This window comes from Saccoglossus kowalevskii, chromosome 11, assembly GCF_978046115.1.
Source record: "Saccoglossus kowalevskii chromosome 11, keSacKowa6.1, whole genome shotgun sequence".
NCBI classification, from domain to species: domain Eukaryota; kingdom Metazoa; phylum Hemichordata; class Enteropneusta; family Harrimaniidae; genus Saccoglossus; species Saccoglossus kowalevskii.
Window position 1 is genome coordinate 3479448 of NC_140651.1, and position 18867 is coordinate 3498314.

The 18867-nt window shown below is 42.2% G+C and overlaps 1 protein-coding gene across 1 annotated transcript in view; it reads right to left on the reverse strand.

The window, feature by feature from the left end:
- Positions 1-18867, reverse strand: part of LOC102800605 (proteasomal ATPase-associated factor 1-like) — a 102546-nt gene that overhangs the window by 56412 nt on the left and 27267 nt on the right. Inside the window, exon 10 of the mRNA XM_085505629.1 lies at positions 17677-17759. Coding sequence (XP_085361755.1) covers positions 17677-17759 — 83 coding nt within the window. The remainder of the gene's footprint in view (positions 1-17676; positions 17760-18867) is intronic.

An 18867-nucleotide genomic window follows, 5' to 3' on the forward strand; every position in this document is an offset into this window, starting at 1 on the left:
TTCAAAATGGTAGTATGGGTGAGACATGTGGTGTTCAAAATGGTTGTATGGGTGTGACATGTGGTGTTCAAAATGGAAGTATGGGTGTGACATGTGGATTTCAAAATGGTAGTATGGGTGTGACATGTGGTGTTCAAAATGGTTGTATGGGTGTGACATGTGGTGTTCAAAATGGTAGTATGGGTGTGACATGTGGTGTTCAAAATGGAAGTATGGGTGTGACATGTGGATTTCAAAATGGTAGTATGGGTGTGACATGTGGTGTTCAAAATGGTTGTATGGGTGTGACATGTGGTGTTCAAAATGGTAGTATGGGTGTGACATGTGGTGTTCAAAATGGAAGTATGGGTGTGACATGTGGATTTCAAAATGGTAGTATGGGTGTGACATGTGGATTTCAAAATGGTAGAATGGGTGTGACATGTGGATTTCAAAATGGTAGTATGGTTATGACATGTGGTGTTCAAAATGGTAGTATGGGTATGACATGTGGTATTCAAAATGGTTGTATGGGTGTGACATGTGGTGTTCAAAATGGTCGTATGGGTGTGACATGTGGTGTTCAAAATGGAAGTATGGGTGTGACATGTGGATTTCAAAATGGTAGTATGGGTGTGACATGCAGTGTTCAAAATGGTAGTATGGGTGTGACATGTGGTATTCAAAATGGTTGTATGGGTGTGACATGTGGTATTCAAAATGGTTGTATGGGTGTGACATGTGGTATTCAAAATGGTTGTATGGGTGTGACATGTGGTATTCAAAATGGTTGTATGGGTGTGACATGTGGTGTTCAAAATGGTCGTATGGGTGTGACATGTGGTGTTCAAAATGGAAGTATGGGTGTGACATGTGGATTTCAAAATGGTTGTATGGGTGTGACATGTGGTATTCAAAATGGTTGTATGGGTGTGACATGTGGTGTTCAAAATGGTCGTATGGGTGTGACATGTGGTGTTCAAAATGGTAGTATGGGTGTGACATGTGACAAAAATCAACTACCTTTATTTTCATTCAAGAATGAACATGGCTGATATGAACATGGCTGACATACTCTGAGAAGAAATTACTTGTGTTTTAGATATATTATCCCTGTAAATGCAATTTAAAATTCTAAAGAAAAAATAGTGGGGAAATCACAAAGACATTGTGGCCATAGAAACAAGTTTGTTTACCTCACTGTCTCGCATAATTTTCTCTGCGTCATTGGAGGTATCTTGTGTAATGTATTTGTTATAATTAGTTTATAACATGAGTTTATCATTATCATCCAATACCTTGATGTACCTGTCTAGTTGAGAGATACGGAAATATCAGTTGTACTTTAGTGATGTATTACAAAGCCCCAGATAATAGACTGATATCTTGTATGCTTGCTTATTGTTGAAGAGTGATTTTATTATGAGAGAAGAGCTCTTTCAATTAAGTGAAATTAGTTTAATCCTGTCTACTCCAATAAACAGATTAAATGCAAAGGATGATGGCAATCTGTTCAGAATCAGTATTAATCAGCATAAAGATGTAAATATAGGTTAATTATTCACAGACAGGGAAAGAAAGATTAATAAACCAACACAGGACAGCCAACTATGACAAACGTTTTCAGGTATATTCAAATTAGAACCAAATATGGTAAATTTATTCAAGTATATTCAAATCATAACCAAATATGGTAAATGTATCAGTTCATGTTACTACATCTACATGAAAGTAATTTTATTGCTTGTAATAGTCATGACGTAAGCATTAATTCAGTGCAGAATAAGGAACCAAATATGGTTAATTTATTCAATATTCAAATCATAACCTTATATGGTAAATTTATTCAAGTATATTCAAATCATAACCAAATATGGTAAATGTATCAGTTCATGTTACTACATCTACATGAAAGTAATTTTATTGCTTGTAATAGTCATGACGTAAGCATTAGTTCAGTGCAGAGTAAGGAACCAAATATGGTTAATTTATGCAATATTTAAATCATAACCAAATATGGTTAATTTATTCGTGTCTATGCTACTATGGTTATATGTGGGTAATTTAATTTAGTTCAGTCTCCAATCAGATCATAGAACATTATATTGAGTAAAGACGAACATCAATTGTGTAGTATGTACTCATTTTAAATTTGATATATTATGCTGCAAGTCAATGGCTGCAACCATTTCACAAAAAGGAATCAATAACAATCCAACTGATCAATAGACAAAACTAGTGTAATCCTGAGATAATTTGGTTTTGTATCTCAAGATGAGAACACCCCTTCAAGTAAAATGGAATCACCCAGCAACCTTGAAAGGGGGCAGACTTTGCAATGATTTTAAATAGTACAGGTCAATGATGTCACTGTAACCTAGCGGTGGATTCCTTGACCTCAACTGACCTTCTAATCAGGTATCCCAGAATTCCCTATCATCCCAAACCAGACCGATAATAATATCAATAACATACATACATATAATTTAGAAAGGAAATTAAATTGTTTAATAATTGGTGAAGAAATTTAAATTTAATTACTTGTGCTCCAATTGAGTTGCAATTGAAATATGCCACGATATAAGAAATAAGATACAAGTTGCCAATAACAATGCTAATAAACCCCAGATGATTTCCTTATGCTAGGAAAGGTGAAAGAAACCAACAATAGAGTGATGAACTTAATCATGTAGAATAATCCACAGGTGATCCATTTATTAATGTGCATAGTGAGAAGTACAATTTTCTATCCAAGAGTAATAAATTCATTGCACTCCATGTAAAAGACTCATTCTTGAAACAAGCCAAAACAAATAGTTTATTTGTAATAGTAGTTGATGTCAGTGGAGAGGAATAAACTGTAAAATATTTTATTTTCATGTCTTCGCTGAAGAAACGGTATTACAATTAATTCCAGTTAAAATATTTTAGAAGTATTTTACTGCATATACCAGCAAATTTAGCTTGACAGACATTACAATATTTTGTCTCTAATTCTGTTGTCAGCAGAGAAACATTTCACATCAAAGCAAGCATCATACCAATTGAAAATGACAATGATCCAGAACGCAACAGCACTCAAAATTTAACCCTGACTTGCAGCTTCCATAAAGGATATAATTTTTCAATTTTCATTTACTGAAACAGCCATTATAAATTATATAGAAGTATGAAATTCAGCTAACTTTTGACATGATGAAATAATACTTGAACATTTAAATAATGTATTTTAGTGGCAATAATATACAGATAAGAGGCAGTAGTCATGTACAGATAAAAGGCAGCAGCTTTCCGTCAACCATGTACAGATGAGATGCAGCAGCCATCTCACAACGATATCGATGTACAGATGAGATGCAGCACTCATTCCCCAACCATGTACAGATGAGATGCAGTAGCCATCCCACAACCATGTACAGACGAGATGCAGCAGCCATCCCACAACCATGTACAGATGAGATGCAGCACTCATTCTGCAACCATGTACAGATGAGATGCAGCAGCCATCCCACAACCATGTACAGATGAGATGCAGCAGCTATCCCACAACCATGTACAGATGAGATGCAGCACTCATTCCCCAACCATGTACAGATGAGATGCAGCAGCCATCCCACAACCATGTTCAGATGAGATGCAGCACTCACTCCCCAACCATGTACAGATGAGATGCAGCAGTCATTCCACAACCATGTACAGATAAGATGCAGAAGCCATCCCACAACCATGTACAGATGAGATGCAGCAGCCATTCCACAACTATGTACAGATGAGATGCAGCAGCCATTCCACAACCATAAACAGATGAGGTGCAGCAGCCATTCCACAACCATGTACAGATGAGATGCAGCAGCCATCCCACAACCATGTACAGATGAGATGCAGGAGCCATCCCACAACCATGTTCAGATGAGATGCAGCACTCATTCCCCAACCATGTACAGATGAGATGCAGCAGCCATCCCACAACCATGTACAGATGAGATGCAGCAGCCATCCCACAACCATGTACAGATGAGATGCAGCAGCCATCCCACAACCATGTTCAGATGAGATGCAGCACTCACTCCCCAACCATGTACAGATGAGATGCAGCAGCCATCCCACAACCATGTACAGATGAGATGCAGCACTCATTCCCCAACCATGTACAGATGAGATGCAGCAGCCATCCCACAACCACGTACAGATGAGATGCAGCAGTCATTCCACAACCATGTACAGATGAGATGCAGCAGCCATCCCACAACCATGTACAGATGAGATGCAGCAGCCATTCCACAACCATGTGCAGACGAGATGCAGCAGTCATTCCACAACCATGTACAGATGAGATGCAGCAGCCATCCCACAACCATGTACAGATGAGATGCAGCACTCATTCCCCAACCATGTACAGATGAGATGCAGCAGCCATCCCACAACCATGTACAGATGAGATGCAGCAGCCATCCCACAACCACGTACAGATGAGATGCAGCACTTATTCCCTAACCATGTACAGATGAGATACAGCAGCCATCAGACAACCACATACAGATGAGATGCAGCAGTCATTCCACAACCATTTACAGATGAGATGCAGCAGCCATCCCACAACCATGTACAGATAAGATGCAGCACTCATTCCCCAACCATGTACAGATGAGATGCAGCAGTCATTCCACAACCATGTACAGATGAGATGCAGCAGCCATCCCACAACCACGTACAGATGAGATGCAGCACTCATTCTCCAACCATGTACAGATGAGATGCAGCAGCCATCCCACAACCATGTACAGATGAGATGCAAAAGCCATCCCACAACCATGTACAGATGAGATGCAGCAGCCATCCCACAACCATGTACAGATGAGATGCAGCAGCCATCCCACAACCATGTACAGATGAGATGCAGCACTCATTCCCCAACCATGTACAGATGAGATGCAGCAGCCATCCCACAACCATGTACAGATGAGATGCAGCAGCCATCCCACAACCACGTACAGATGAGATGCAGCACTTATTCCCTAACCATGTACAGATGAGATACAGCAGCCATCAGACAACCACATACAGATGAGATGCAGCAGTCATTCCACAACCATTTACAGATGAGATGCAGCAGCCATCCCACAACCATGTACAGATAAGATGCAGCACTCATTCCCCAACCATGTACAGATGAGATGCAGCAGTCATTCCACAACCATGTACAGATGAGATGCAGCAGCCATCCCACAACCACGTACAGATGAGATGCAGCACTCATTCTCCAACCATGTACAGATGAGATGCAGCAGCCATCCCACAACCATGTACAGATGAGATGCAAAAGCCATCCCACAACCATGTACAGATGAGATGCAGCAGCCATCCCACAACCATGTACAGATGAGATGCAAAAGCCATCTCATGATATCGATGTACAGATGAGATGCAGCACTCATTGCCCAACCATGTACAGATGAGATGCAGCAGCCATCCCACAACCATGTACAGACGAGATGCAGCAGCCATCCCACAACCATGTACAGATGAGATGCAGCAGCCATTACACAACTATGTACAGATGAGATGCAAAAGCCATCCCACAACCATGTACAGATGAGATGCAGCAATTCCACAACTATGTACAGATGAGATGCAGCAGCCATCCCACAACCATGTACAGATGAGATGCAGCAGCCATTCCACAACCATGTACAGATGAGATACAGCAGCCATTCCACAACCATGTACAGATGAGATGCAGCAGCCATTCCACAACCATATACAGATGAGGTGCAGCAGCCATTCCACAACTATGTACAGATGAGATGCAGCAGCCATTCCACAACCATAAACAGATGAGGTGCAGCAGCCATTCCACAACCATGTACAGATGAGATGCAGCAGCCATCCCACAACCATGTACAGATGAGGTGCAGCAGCCATTCCACAACCATGTACAAATGAGATGCAGCAGCCATCCCACAACCATGTACAGATGAGATGCAGCAGCCATCCCACAACCATGTACAAATGAGATGCAAAAGCCATCCCACAACCATGTACAGATGAGGTGCATCAGCTATTCCACAACCATGTACAGATGAGATACAGCAGCCATTCCACAACCATGTACAGATGAGATGCAGCAGCCATTCCACAACCATGTACAGATGAGATGCAGCAGCCATCCCACAACCATGTACAAATGAGATGCAAAAGCCATCCCACAACCATGTACAGATGAGGTGCATCAGCTATTCCACAACCATGTACAGATGAGATGCAGCAGCCATTACACAACCATGTACAGATGAGATGCAGCAGCCATCCCACAACCATGTACAGATGAGATGCAGCAGCCATTACACAACCATGTACAGATGAGGTGCAGCAGCCATTCCACAACCATGTACAGATGAGATGCAGCAGCCATCCCACAACCATGTACAGATGAGATGCAGCAGCCATCCCACAACCACGTACAGATGAGGTGCAGCAGCCATTCCACAACCATGTACAAATGAGATGCAGCAGCCATCCCACAACCATGTACAGATGAGATGCAGCAGCCATCCCACAACCATGTACAAATGAGATGCAGCAGCCATCCCACAACCATGTACAGATGAGATGCAGCAGCCATTCCACAACCATGTGCAGACGAGATGCAGCAGTCATTCCACAACCATGTACAGATGAGATGCAGCAGCCATCCCACAACCATGTACAGATGAGATGCAGCACTCATTCCCCAACCATGTACAGATGAGATGCAGCAGCCATCCCACAACCATGTACAGATGAGATGCAGCAGCCATCCCACAACCACGTACAGATGAGATGCAGCACTTATTCCCTAACCATGTACAGATGAGATACAGCAGCCATCAGACAACCACATACAGATGAGATGCAGCAGTCATTCCACAACCATTTACAGATGAGATGCAGCAGCCATCCCACAACCATGTACAGATAAGATGCAGCACTCATTCCCCAACCATGTACAGATGAGATGCAGCAGTCATTCCACAACCATGTACAGATGAGATGCAGCAGCCATCCCACAACCACGTACAGATGAGATGCAGCACTCATTCTCCAACCATGTACAGATGAGATGCAGCAGCCATCCCACAACCATGTACAGATGAGATGCAAAAGCCATCCCACAACCATGTACAGATGAGATGCAGCAGCCATCCCACAACCATGTACAGATGAGATGCAGCAGCCATCCCACAACCATGTACAGATGAGATGCAGCACTCATTCCCCAACCATGTACAGATGAGATGCAGCAGCCATCCCACAACCATGTACAGATGAGATGCAGCAGCCATCCCACAACCACGTACAGATGAGATGCAGCACTTATTCCCTAACCATGTACAGATGAGATACAGCAGCCATCAGACAACCACATACAGATGAGATGCAGCAGTCATTCCACAACCATTTACAGATGAGATGCAGCAGCCATCCCACAACCATGTACAGATAAGATGCAGCACTCATTCCCCAACCATGTACAGATGAGATGCAGCAGTCATTCCACAACCATGTACAGATGAGATGCAGCAGCCATCCCACAACCACGTACAGATGAGATGCAGCACTCATTCTCCAACCATGTACAGATGAGATGCAGCAGCCATCCCACAACCATGTACAGATGAGATGCAAAAGCCATCCCACAACCATGTACAGATGAGATGCAGCAGCCATCCCACAACCATGTACAGATGAGATGCAGCAGCCATCTCATGATATCGATGTACAGATGAGATGCAGCACTCATTGCCCAACCATGTACAGATGAGATGCAGCAGCCATCCCACAACCATGTACAGACGAGATGCAGCAGCCATCCCACAACCATGTACAGATGAGATGCAGCAGCCATTACACAACTATGTACAGATGAGATGCAAAAGCCATCCCACAACCATGTACAGATGAGATGCAGCAATTCCACAACTATGTACAGATGAGATGCAGCAATTCCACAACTATGTACAGATGAGATGCAGCAGCCATCCCACAACCATGTACAGATGAGATGCAGCAGCCATCCCACAACCATGTACAGATGAGATGCAGCAGCCATTCCACAACCATGTACAGATGAGATACAACAGCCATTCCACAACCATGTACAGATGAGATGCAGCAGCCATTCCACAACCATATACAGATGAGGTGCAGCAGCCATTCCACAACTATGTACAGATGAGATGCAGCAGCCATTCCACAACCATAAACAGATGAGGTGCAGCAGCCATTCCACAACCATGTACAGATGAGATGCAGCAGCCATCCCACAACCATGTACAGATGAGGTGCAGCAGCCATTCCACAACCATGTACAAATGAGATGCAGCAGCCATCCCACAACCATGTACAGATGAGATGCAGCAGCCATCCCACAACCATGTACAAATGAGATGCAAAAGCCATCCCACAACCATGTACAGATGAGGTGCATCAGCTATTCCACAACCATGTACAGATGAGATACAGCAGCCATTCCACAACCATGTACAGATGAGATGCAGCAGCCATTCCACAACCATGTACAGATGAGATGCAGCAGCCATTCCACAACCATGTACAGATGAGATGCAGCAGCCATCCCACAACCATGTACAAATAAGATGCAAAAGCCATCCCACAACCATGTACAGATGAGGTGCATCAGCTATTCCACAACCATGTACAGATGAGATGCAGCAGCCATTACACAACCATGTACAGATGAGATGCAGCAGCCATCCCACAACCATGTACAGATGAGATGCAGCAGCCATCCCACAACCATGTACAGATGAGATGCAGCAGCCATTACACAACCATGTACAGATGAGGTGCAGCAGCCATTCCACAACCATGTACAGATGAGATGCAGCAGCCATCCCACAACCATGTACAGATGAGATGCAGCAGCCATCCCACAACCACGTACAGATGAGGTGCAGCAGCCATTCCACAACCATGTACAAATGAGATGCAGCAGCCATCCCACAACCATGTACAGATGAGATGCAGCAGCCATCCCACAACCATGTACAAATGAGATGCAAAAGCCATCCCACAACCATGTACAGATGAGGTGCATCAGCTATTCCACAACCATGTACAGATGAGATACAGCAGCCATTCCACAACCATGTACAGATGAGATGCAGCAGCCATTCCACAACCATGTACAGATGAGATGCAGCAGCCATCCCACAACCATGTACAAATGAGATGCAAAAGCCATCCCACAACCATGTACAGATGAGGTGCATCAGCTATTCCACAACCATGTACAGATGAGATGCAGCAGCCATTACACAACCATGTACAGATGAGATGCAGCAGCCATCCCACAACCATGTACAGATGAGATGCAGCAGCTTTCCCACAACCATGTACAAATGAGATGCAAACGCCATACCACAACCATGTACAGATGAGGTGCATCAGCTATTCCACAACCATGTACAGATGAGATGCAGCAGCCATTACACAACCATGTACAGATGAGATGCAGGAGCTTTCCCACAACCATGTACAGATGAGATGCAGCAGCTTTCCCACAACCATGTACAGATGAGATGCAGCAGCCATCCCACAACTATGTACAGATGAGATGCAGGAGCTTTCCCACAACCATGTACAGATGAGGTGCAGCAGCTTTCCCACAACCATGTACAGATGCGATGCAGCAGTCATTCCACAATTATGTACAGATGAGATGCAGCAGCCATCCCACAACCATGTACAGATGAGATGCAGGAGCTTTCCCACAACCATGTACAGATGAGATGCAGCAGCCATTCCACAATTATGTACAGATGAGATGGAAAAGCCATCCCACAACCATGTACAGATGAGATGCAGCAGCCATCCCACAACCATGTACAGATGAGATGCAGGAGCTTTCCCACAACCATGTACAGATGAGATGCAGCAGCCATTACACAACCATGTACAGATGAGATGCAGCAGCCATCCTACAACTATGTACAGATGAGATGCAGGAGCTTTCCCACAACCATGTACAGATGAGGTGCAGCAGCTTTCCCACAACCATGTACAGATGCGATGCAGCAGTCATTCCACAATTATGTACAGATGAGATGCAGCAGCCATTCCACAATTATGTACAGATGAGATGCAGCAGTCATCCCACAACCATGTACAAATGAGATGCAGCAGCCATTCCACAACCATGTACAGATGAGATGCAGGAGCTTTCCCACAACCATGTACAGATGAGATGCAGCAGCCTTTCCACAATTATGTACAGATGAGATGGAAAAGCCATCCCACAACCATGTACAGATGAGATGCAGCAGCCATCCCACAACCATGTACAGATGAGATGCATCAGCTATTCCACAACCATGTACAGATGAGATGCAGCAGCCATTACACAACCATGTACAGATGAGATGCAGCAGCCATCCCACAACCATGTACAGATGAGATGCAGCAGCCATTCCACAATTATGTACAGATGAGATGCAGCAGCCATCCCACAACCATGTACAAATGAGATGCAAAAGCCATCCCACAACCATGTACAGATGAGGTGCATCAGCTATTCCACAACCATGTACAGATGAGATGCAGCAGCCATTCCACAACCATGTACAGATGAGATGCAGCAGCCATTCCACAACCATGTACTGATGAGATGCAGCAGCCATCCCACAACCATGTACAAATGAGATGCAAAAGCCATCCCACAACCATGTACAGATGAGGTGCATCAGCTATTCCACAACCATGTACAGATGAGATGCAGCAGCCATTACACAACCATGTACAGATGAGATGCAGGAGCTTTCCCACAACCATGTACAGATGAGATGCAGCAGCTTTCCCACAACCATGTACAAATGAGATGCAAAAGCCATCCCACAACCATGTACAGATGAGGTGCATCAGCTATTCCACAACCATGTACAGATGAGATGCAGCAGCCATTACACAACCATGTACAGATGAGATGCAGGAGCTTTCCCACAACCATGTACAGATGAGATGCAGCAGCTTTCACACAACCATGTACAGATGAGATGCAGCAGCCATCCCACAACTATGTACAGATGAGATGCAGGAGCTTTCCCACAACCATGTACAGATGAGGTGCAGCAGCTTTCCCACAACCATGTACAGATGCGATGCAGCAGTCATTCCACAATTATGTACAGATGAGATGCAGCAGCCATCCCACAACCATGTACAGATGAGATGCAGGAGCTTTCCCACAACCATGTACAGATGAGATGCAGCAGCCATTCCACAATTATGTACAGATGAGATGGAAAAGCCATCCCACAACCATGTACAGATGAGATGCAGCAGCCATCCCACAACCATGTACAGATGAGATGCAGGAGCTTTCCCACAACCATGTACAGATGAGATGCAGCAGCCATTACACAACCATGTACAGATGAGATGCAACAGCCATCCCACAACTATGTACAGATGAGATGCAGCAGCTTTCCCACAACCATGTACAGATGAGGTGCAGCAGCTTTCCCACAACCATGTACAGATGCGATGCAGCAGTCATTCCACAATTATGTACAGATGAGATGCAGCAGCCATCCCACAATTATGTACAGATGAGATGCAGCAGCCATCCCACAATTATGTACAGATGAGATGCAGCAGTCATCCCACAACCATGTACAGATGAGATGCAGCAGCCATTCCACAATTATGTACAGATGAGATGCAGCAGCCATCCCACAATTATGTACAAATGAGATGCAGCAGCCATTCCACAACCATGTACAGATGAGATGCAGCAGCCATTCCACAACCATGTACAGATGAGATGCAGCAGCCATTACACAACCATGTACAGATGAGATGCAGCAGCTTTCCCACAACCATGTACAGATGAGGTGCAGCAGCTTTCCCACAACCATGCACAGATGCGATGCAGCAGTCATTCCACAATTATGTACAGATGAGATGCAGCAGCCATCCCACAATTATGTACAGATGAGATGCAGCAGTCATCCCACAACCATGTACAGATGAGATGCAGCAGCCATTCCACAATTATGTACAGATGAGATGCAGCAGCCATCCCACAATTATGTACAGATGAGATGCAGCAGTCATCCCACAACCATGTACAGATGAGATGCAGCAGCCATCCCACAATTATGTACAAATGAGATGCAGCAGCCATTCCACAACCATGTACTGATGAGATGCAGCAGCCATTCCACAACCATGTACAGATGAGATGCAGCAGCTTTCCCACAACCATGTACAGATGAGGTGCAGCAGCTTTCCCACAACCATGTACAGATGCGATGCAGCAGTCATTCCACAACCATGTACAGATGAGATGCAGCAGCCATTCCACAATTATGTACAGATGAGATGCAGCAGCCATCCCACAATTATGTACAAATGAGATGCAGCAGCCATTCCACAACCATGTACAGATGAGATGCAGCAGCCATTCCACAATTATGTACAGATGAGATGCAGCAGCCATTCCACAACCATGTACAGATGCGATGCAGCAGCCATCCCACAATTATGTACAAATGAGATGCAGCAGCCATTCCACAACCATGTACAGATGCAGCCGCACAACCTCCATTTTCCTCTTTCACATCTCAATAAATCCACTCAGCTAAACAAAATTGAATCTTGATTCTTCTCCCCAATGCGCACTTGCACACCGATCCCACCCATGAATCACCATACAAACTGTACATACAAGGCTATGAGTTAAAAAAAGTTTATTATAATATGAGGTTATTACAAGGATACCTCAAAGTATGCACCAGTATTGACTGATGCGCAGCGAAGGGCGATGCACGGCGTACTGTCTGAGTGCATACTTCTAGGTATTCTCGTAATAACCTTATTATTATACATCTTTTCATTCCAAGGATACATCATGGGAATGTCGAAATCCAAAATGTTTAGATCAGAATCAGCAAACTTCTTTGTGTGGAGTCCGGTCAAACTCTGGTTGCAGCCATGTTTGTTTTTATTATTATTACGCGCGTAATCATTCCATATTGGGAATTCGCATTTCCTAATATGGTAGGATGAAAATACCACGTAAAATTACGGCACGCTGTAACTTATGGCGTTACAGTGACAGATGTATAATAATTATCAATAAGCATTTTGTAATCTTTTTCTCTCAAATGGATATTGATGTACATCTCAGCATTTCATAATAGTCAGTCACTTTGACTTGCTGTTTTAAAGATCCCAGATTGTTTATTGCTGCAAAATTTCAGTTTTCCATGAAAAATAAAGCAGCTTACACAAATAGTCACAAAGAATCCATTTCTTGGAAATAAATGAGAGCATGTTTATAATTGGACACATCCAGGCATAAATCTAATGCATAACTTTATTAATGGTAATGACAAAATATCTTTATTATCTGCAGTAGCAAAACAAATTGCAACCTGATGTCTGGTGTAATGCTTAGTATGTCTGCTTAACACCAGGGCATTGTGGGTAAAATCCAGTGACAGATTGTGGTCAGCTGCCTCTCAGTAGTGACAAGAATATGTCTAGCCCACTAGCCCCCAAAGATCTACATGTACCGTACTTCCCCAAGTATAAGCCCAGGGGTCTGAACATGTAAAATCGGGAAAATTAGGGGGTGGGCTTATACTCGAGGACCACCTCAGAAAAGAACATTTTTTGGGGGGTTTAAAATTGTAACCATCTCCCCAACCACGAAAAATTATCCAAATTACATTTTTCAACAAACATGTTCATAAAAATACACACATTTGATTACAATACAGTTTACATACTGTCTGAATTTACAGTGCGAAAATGGGTAGGGTCTGTGGGAAAACAGTCGAAGGCAAAACTTTATCATTAATATCTTCGTTGTGGAATGTTTTCGATTATACGCAAACTCTTGATACAATGCCATGGTGTTTTTCATCATGATTTGACCTGAACAACTTCCTTTGACCTAACAGGTCACGTCTTTCGTTAACCAATCAAAATGCTGTGTCGCACAGACAAAGGTTTCCGATTATTGACGAAGTCATCTTTTCAACACAATGCGGAAGTGATGTTAAAATGCGATCTGATTTCGACAAAAAACGTTGATTTTTCCCCTAAAGCTGTTGATTCTCAATTTTCGAAAGGTAAACTGAGGGTGGAGGAAGTATTTAAACTTTTCACGGTCGCCAACAAGTCATGTCAAAGAATAGTTTGCTCGTTCACATCCCATTCACGATAGTCTCAATGGACACGATTATTCAGAAAAGTAAAATGATGTTCAATGATCAGGTTTCACGACTTGACGATCACATTTTTGGCTTTTCTAAAACTACTACTCAAAAGAAATATAGATTGCTTCAGAATTGCAACATCGGGGTTCATCCTGAGTAAATAACAGAATAGAAAAGGTCCGAACCATGTTCCATACGTTCGCCGGTCATGCACTCTGAAATTAATGCGAGTTTTCTCGTAAAAGCAGAAACCAAACTAACGTACCAATCACGATTATTATTCAATGAAATACACTTTTTACATGCATATTTGTAATAAATGTTGTTGACGCCCAGTAAAAACACCCTGGGCCTATACTGGGGGATACCCTCAACCTGTTAAATGTCTAAAAACAGAGGGTGGGCTTATTCTCGGGGAGGGGCTTATGCTCCGGGAAGTAGGGTATGTAGTAGTTTCTAGTTTTACACTTTTTTTTGTTATGATGTTGTCTGTATGTACCATGATACAGTAAATATTAATTACAGGACGTGTGGTAAATATTATGCACCAGAACTTGAAATAAATGAAAATCTATATTTAAGATGTATAATGTACATGTATTTTGATTTTTATTCAAGTGGCAAACAGACTTGATTCTGATAAATTTTTAGCACTAAAAAGGCTGCCATCCGACCATCTTGAATATGAAAAGGTATATATATATTTGTGAAGTTTGGTGCAGACAGGACATGGTGACAAACTGATTGCAGAAATACAGCAGAAATGATGACAATGAAATCACCATGCATCACTAATCACAGATTTGTTTTCATAATTTTTATCAAACGATAATTTCACCAAGGTCAGATTGAAAATTAATGTAACAGTAAAAATTACAGAATGTATAATGCACTGATCGAAGGCTATGATTTACATGCCGCCATCTTGGTAGCCTTGACCAGTGAGTCAGGATAAAATAGCAGCACAATTACCGTAAATTCTGTTAATCTACGTTAATAATCATATTAAGAGATATATAAAAATATCACAAGGCCAAATACAATCTGTTAATACTTAGTCAACATGCCTTCATCTATAACATAAAATTAATCCACTAAAAATGTGGGTACTGAACTATATACTAGAAAATGACATTGAAATAGGAATGTATTTTTATTTGAAATGTCACATATTTCCTATTTGGTACTGAACCTACATCTGGTACATCATTTCTAGATGTACATTGTAACAAGTCAAATTCATGACACATCTTATGCCATGTAATACGTGTGAAATTTGAATGTACTGAACTAGGCATGTTAGATATGACACTATGGAACAGTATTTTGAAAACAAAATCACACCCATAACAAAAAGTAATGAACTATCACTACCCATGCAATGTGATATGTTAAGTTCACATGCACTGTACTTATTGGATAAAACAACTGATAGGTGATGTATACTGTCAACAATATGGTCTCTAACAATTTTGTAAATATGATAATTTTATAGCAATGGTGGAGCCAAAATTCCCCTGACAGTCCCATGGCATTGGTGGGGACAAAATTCCCTGACAATCACATGGCATTGGTGGGGACAAAATTCCCTGACAATCACATGGCATTGGTGGGGACAAAATTCCCTGACAATCACATGGCATTGGTGGGGACAAAATTCCCTGACAATCACATGGCATTGGTGGGGACAAAATTCCCTGACAATCACATGGCATTGGTGGGGACAAAATTCCCTGACAATCACATGGCACTGGTGGGGACAAAATTTCCTGACAATCCCATGGCATTGGTGGGGACAAAATTCCTTGACAGTCACATGGCATTGGTGGGGACAAAATTCCTTGACAATCACATGGCATTGGTGGGGACAAAATTCCCTGACAATCCTATGGCATTGGCGGAGACAAAATTCCCTGAAAATCACATGGCATTGGTGGGGACAAAATTCCCTGACAATCACATGGCATTGGTGGGGACAAAATTCCCTGACAGTCACATGGCATTGGTGGGGACAAAATTCCTTGACAGTCACATGGCATTGGTGGGGACAAAATTCCCTGACAATCACATGGCATTGGTGGGGACAAAATTCCCTGACAATCACATGGCATTGGTGGGGACAAAATTCCCTGACAATCACATGGCATTGGTGGGGACAAAATTCCCTGACAATCACATGGCATTGGTGGGGACAAAATTCCCTGACAGTCACATGGCATTGGTGGGGACAAAATTCCCTGACAGTCACATGGCATTGGTGGGGACAAAATTCCCTGACAATCCTATGGCATTGGTGGGGACAAAATTCCCTGACAATCACATGGCATTGGTGGGGACAAAATTCCCTGACAATCACATGGCATTGGTGGGGACAAAATTCCCTGACAATCACATGGCATTGGTGGGGACAAAATTCCCTGACAATCACATGGCATTGGTGGGGACAAAATTCCCTGACAATCCCATGGCATTGGTGGGGACAAAATTCCTTGACAGTCACATGGCATTGGTGGGGACAAAATTCCCTGACAGTCCTATGGCATTGGCGGAGACAAAATTCCCTGAAAATCACATGGCATTGGTGGGGACAAAATTCCCTGACAGTCACATGGCATTGGTGGGGACAAAATTCCCTGACAATCACATGGCATTGGTGGGGACAAAATTCCTTGACAATCACATGGCATTGGTGGGGACAAAATTCCTTGACAGTCACATGGCATTGGTGGGGACAAAATTCCCTGACAGTCCCATGGCATTGGTGGGGACAAAATTCCCTGACAATCACATGGCATTGGTGGGGACAAAATTCCCTGACAATCACATGGCATTGGTGGGGACAAAATTCCCTGACAATCACATGGCATTGGTGGGGACAAAATTCCCTGACAGTCACATGGCATTGGTGGGGACAAAATTCCTTGACAGTCACATGGCATTGGTGGGGACAAAATTCCCTGACAATCACATGGCATTGGTGGGGACAAAATTCCCTGACAATCACATGGCATTGGTGGGGACAAAATTCCCTGACAATCACATGGCATTGGTGGGGACAAAATTCTGTGACAATCCCATGGCTTTGGTGGGGACAAAATGTCCAACGTATGTATCAAGTTTAAACAAAATCCATCCATAAATGCTTGATTTTGATGATTTTTTAGCACAAAAATGGCCACCATTTGGCCATCTTGAATCAGATCGTGAAACAAATTGATGTGCATATGTATAATATTATATATGATGTACGTGTGAAGTTTGAATGTAATTGGTACAGGCATGTCTAAGATACAGGTCCCAACACACGAATGCACACACGGATGTACAGAGGCAATCCATAAGTCCCCCTTTTCGGACTGCGTCTGAACAGGGACTAAAAAAAGACTGGTTGGATTAGCATATAAACGCCCTTCATAGAGAGGACAGAAGATAAGGATCAGACACATTCCATAATACAGTATACAAGACTTACTTGTACTTGCCAGGAAACCATTCTGGTGTTTTGATATCTGTAAAACCGGTGATTTAGATCGGTGTATTATCATCAAAGGTTCACTGAAAAAACAAATGACAGTTTATTCGGTTTTTATTCACTTTAAGAAGGTTCTAGCAGAATTGAAAATTGTCTTGTTTGTCAAACTGTTTTTTTTATGGATTCATATCATCAGAAAATAAAGACAGACAAATCACCAGATAAATGTTTGAGATACATGCATCCAAAATATCATAAAAAATAGTCTAAACTGGCGTTTTTACATTGATCTCTAGTGTGAGATTATTTCTTAGTACCTCAAAATTTTGATGAATGAACTGAAAAAATAATATATTTTTTATTGACATAAATCTTAATATTGTGAAAACATTTTTAAAAAATGACAAGTAATTTGGTGAGTTTCCAGCGTGATAATAGTTTTACATTACTGTGTATAGAATGGGAGGCTATTTCCCATAATGCATTGCAAATATGTGCAGTAAAATGCTCAGTAGTGTAAAATTTGAATTCGAACTGTTTTAATTTCACCTGATACAATGCAACAGGTGGTAACCATTTCTTTGACAAGCCAGTAACCTACTTTACTTGAAACAATGGTACAATCAGGTCCAGGTACCTTTATGCAAGTCTCACAGTCCCCAATTTAGGAGTCTCAGAGTATATCGATAATTCAAACTACAATAACTGAAAATGTTGCATTTTCCAGGAATGGAATTCTTGCTGATCTCATTTTTATCTCATATTTTGCTTAGTGACATTTTGAATAGACAAATCAATAGTTTTGACTTGTAGTAAATTCTGGTACACCTGAATTTGAATTACAAGCCATGGCACAATCATTAGTTATCAAATTTAAGATATATAGTTTTGTTTATAGTAATATAGTTTGAACATAAACATGAATTCAGAAGCTGATGCTTGATTGTGATGATTTTTTAACATTAAAATGATTAATATTCAGTCATCTTGTATCAAATGAGTACTCCATATTGCAAGATTTGCTCTGGAACAACAATAATTAAAACAAAATGGCCACCACTTGGCCATTTTGAATCCAAATTGGAGAACAGAAGAATTTACGTGCATCAATGACCTATAATGCATGATGTATGTATCCAGTTTGTATGAAATCCATTCATAAATGAGCAAGATTCGGTTCTGGAATGCCAG